General features: G+C 31.6%; 1 protein-coding gene across 1 annotated transcript; it reads left to right on the top strand.

Moving 5' to 3' along the window:
- The first annotated feature begins 502 nt into the window (after positions 1-502).
- Positions 503-3,554, top strand: LOC124845835 (cyanogenic beta-glucosidase-like). Its single transcript, XM_088108915.1, has 13 exons — positions 503-731; positions 843-912; positions 1,006-1,064; positions 1,221-1,296; positions 1,389-1,466; positions 1,555-1,642; positions 1,732-1,987; positions 2,121-2,236; positions 2,321-2,538; positions 2,646-2,677; positions 2,781-2,883; positions 2,978-3,089; positions 3,177-3,554. The coding sequence occupies exons 1-13, from the start codon at positions 555-557 to the stop codon at positions 3,367-3,369; spliced, it is 1,578 nt and encodes a 525-aa protein (XP_087965041.1). The 5' UTR covers positions 503-554; the 3' UTR covers positions 3,370-3,554.
- Positions 3,555-3,895: the final 341 nt, after the last annotated feature.

Genomic DNA, 3,895 nt, shown 5'->3' with positions numbered 1-3,895 from the left:
AACCATTAAGAAACATTGGTCAAATTAGAAGTTAAACGCGTAACCAATCCCTATCTAACCTTATCACCAACCAACAAAAGGTTGTTGCTATACCTACCACATAGCTTGTAGGCTTCACGTACAGCACTTATTAAATTAATGACACATGTTAACAAATGATGAATGAGATTTAAATGATGTGTGTTTAATTTATAAACACTAAACCAGACATTCGTGCTAATTAGTAATTAATTGGTAGTTCAGACGTTAAAAAAATAAAAATAAATAAAGTTGATGAATGATTCCGTAAGAAAATATAACATAAAAAAATGCCGCCATATTTGTCATTCAACTTTGAATTTGTCAAAGACAAAGCTCTAATATTGTTTTTCCAACATCAGCATACGAGACTGTGTCTGTCAATCTGCACATGCAATATTATTATTATTATTAAAAGGTAGCTGGCTACTTTCCCTATATAAACACACACTTGTGACCACATGAAGCAATGAATTAACACAATCGTTGACAGAAAAAAAGAAAAGAAAAGAAAAGGTTAAGCAGAATCATTAGAAATGGCACGCAAGAGCTTTTGCATTCTCAGCATCATTACTTATGTTCTTGTAATCAGCAAAACAAACGTTAATTGCATAGAAACTGATGCAGTTGATCCTATTATTGATGTTGCTAATCTGAATCGGGATAGTTTCCCACCGGGTTTCATCTTTGGGGCTGGATCCTCTTCATACCAGGTATTAATTAAGACAAGATAGAGTAATCAACCACTAATTAGTACTTAATGTTGTTCATTTCACTAATAAGACATGGTCTTGATTATGTTTTCATCGTAAAATGTAATATAGTTCGAAGGTGCTGCAAAAGAAGGTGGCAGAGGACCAAGTGTGTGGGATACTTTCACCCATAAATTTCCAGGTATATATTTTGTTTCCCAGATATATTTATCTATGGTTTGGTTAATATCTTAAAAGGAATTATATAATTTACAATGTGTGAATTGACTTGCAGATAAGATACTGGACAAAAGCAATGGAGATGTGGCTATAGATACATATCACCGTTATAAGGTATATGATTTCTTCAAAGTAGTATTTTATTAAGTCATTCTTAAGATATGATAAATTAATTCTTACTATATCTTGAGTATTGTGTTTGTTTTTAGTTTATTCTATTTTAATCGTTGATGCAATATAATAACATATACATTATACATAAATTTACAGGAAGATGCTAAATTTATGAAGAATATGAACTTGGATTCATACAGATTCTCGATTTCTTGGTCCAGGATTCTACCAAGTAAGTCAAATGCTGAACAATGATGATTTTAGATTAAATTTGACTTTTGAAAATATAAAAGTTGATTTTTACAAACAATGCATTCATTGCAGATGGAAAGTTAAGTGGAGGTATAAATCAAGAAGGAATTGACTACTACAACAATGTCATCAACGAACTATTGGCTAATGGTAAGGTTCAAACTCAGATTTCTTTTATCTCATCACATTCTTCTGTTATCAATGGTGGTATATGACAATTAAATATGAATATTTGTAGGTATAAAACCACTGGTAACTCTTTTCCATTGGGATCTTCCCCAAACTTTAGAAGACGAATATGGTGGCTTCCTAAGTCCTCTCATAATGTGAGTTTTGATTCCAAAGTATTACTTACTTTACTCTTGGAAAATTCAATAGCTAGTTTTGTTGATCAAACACCTGTATCAATCTTCAGCAAGGACTTTAGGGATTATGCTGACGTTTGCTTCAAGGCATTCGGAGATAGAGTTAAGCATTGGGTTACACTGAACGAGCCATGGACTTACAGCATTAATGGCTATGCAAATGGAACAATGGCACCAGGACGTTGTTCTAGTTGGGTAAATCCAAATTGCGTTGGAGGGGATTCTGGTACAGAGCCCTATATAGTTTCACACAACCAACTTCTTGCTCATGCAGCAGCTGTTCGTGTATACAAGACCAAGTACCAGGTTTGTTATTACTTTGTTAAGAACCTTTTCTTTCATCAGTTCAAATTTTGATAAACTTCACCGTATATATATATATATATAAGAAAAGGGATAGTGGGGTAGTAAACTGATATTTTGAAACGTGCATGTGCAGGCATCACAGAAGGGTTTGATAGGCATTACCTTGGTATGTAATTGGTTCATACCATTTTCAGATACCAAATCTGATCAAAAAGCTGCTGAAAGATCGGTGGAATTCATGTATGGATGGTAAGAAATCAATTCTTGTTCCTCTTCTCTTTAGTTTGTTAAAGGCTACCAATGGAAAACTAAATCAAAGCTTATTGATTTCAGGTTTATGGATCCATTAACAACAGGAGAATATCCGAAAAGTATGCGATCTCTTGTGAAATCACGGTTACCAAAGTTTACTGCGGAGCAAGCTAGGTTACTGATTGGTTCATTTGACTTCATTGGCATAAACTACTATTCTTCAATATATGCCTCTGATGCACCTCGTTTGAGCAATGCTCCACCATACTATGTAACTGATTCTTTAGTCATTTCTGACTGTAAGTAATCAATCTACAACACTTTTTCATCAACTTTCTAAATTGCTTATCTGGAGTTCGATCATGGTTAACATTGGCTTTTCTTATGTTTTAATATATAATTGCAGTTGAGCGTAATGGGAAGCCCATAGGTATAAAGGTACGTGTATATATACTCTCACTGAGCTTGCAAATTTACTTTAGTTTAATCCCTTTAATGAAGTATGAAACTAATTAACCTTTTTCATTTTATAATTATGCAGATTGCTTCTGATTGGTTGTATGTTTGTCCAAGAGGAATTCGTGATCTTGTAATGTATACCAAAGAAAAATATAACAATCCTTTGATTTTCATAACTGAAAATGGTGAGTAAAATAATTTACGTATAATGTTTAGTTTCTCAAACATATAAATATTTGTTCAATATTTGACAAGACAAATACATTATATTATTTGCAGGTGTAAACGAATTTAATAATGACCAAACACTGTCATTGGAGGAATCTCTGTTAGATACTTACAGAATTGATTACTATTACCGTCATCTTTTCTATCTTCGTTCTGCAATTAGGTAAGTAGTATTTTACATTGCTGAAAGGTGTTTTTGGTTATGCAAGTTAATTTCTTTCTAATTTGTTTGCTTCGTATGTTGTTACAGGGAAGGTGCAAATGTGAAGGGATATTATGCTTGGTCTTTATTTGACAATTTTGAATGGTCGATGGGTTATACTGTGCGATTTGGAATGACATATGTGGATTACAAAAATGGTTTGAAAAGATACGAGAAACTTTCTGCAATATGGTACAAGAATTTTCTCAAGAAAAACAACAGACTTTTCAGTTCCAGTTAGTGATATTGTAGTTTTTTTTTTTTCTATCTTTGAGCTTAGAGCTCAGAAGATGGAGTGATATTAGTTGATTCATTTGTTCAATATTTGTATATCATTATTTGTATTTATTCTAAACAAGTCTTGTTCATATATATAGAAAGCATATGGGAAATGAAGATATGAATACAATTGATTAATTATTGCTAGTAGTGATTGGTATTATTATTATTTTATTTCAGTCTAACAAAAAATAAAAACTACGTATGTTAAGACAAGGGACGACCAAACATAAGGTTTTCCAAAGTACTTAAATTTTCTTTTATTGGAAAAATAATAGTGGCATTAAAAGTATTATAAACATTATAAATTATTTACTAAACACAATGATAATATAAGAATTGAAAATAAATCTATTACTTCTTACCTCTTTAAATAATATTTTAAACTTGAAGCTTTCATACAAAGTTTGATTCACCATGAAGTGCTCCAAATTTCTATTAATATCCTTTTTATATGATCAAAATTTCAAAACATGTGAATTCCTTTT

This window comes from Vigna umbellata, chromosome 3, assembly GCF_029865625.1.
Source record: "Vigna umbellata cultivar VRB3 chromosome 3, Vumbellata_1.0, whole genome shotgun sequence".
NCBI classification, from domain to species: domain Eukaryota; kingdom Viridiplantae; phylum Streptophyta; class Magnoliopsida; order Fabales; family Fabaceae; genus Vigna; species Vigna umbellata.
Note: the sequence above shows the minus strand (reverse complement) of the source record. Positions and strands in the feature narration are given on the sequence as shown.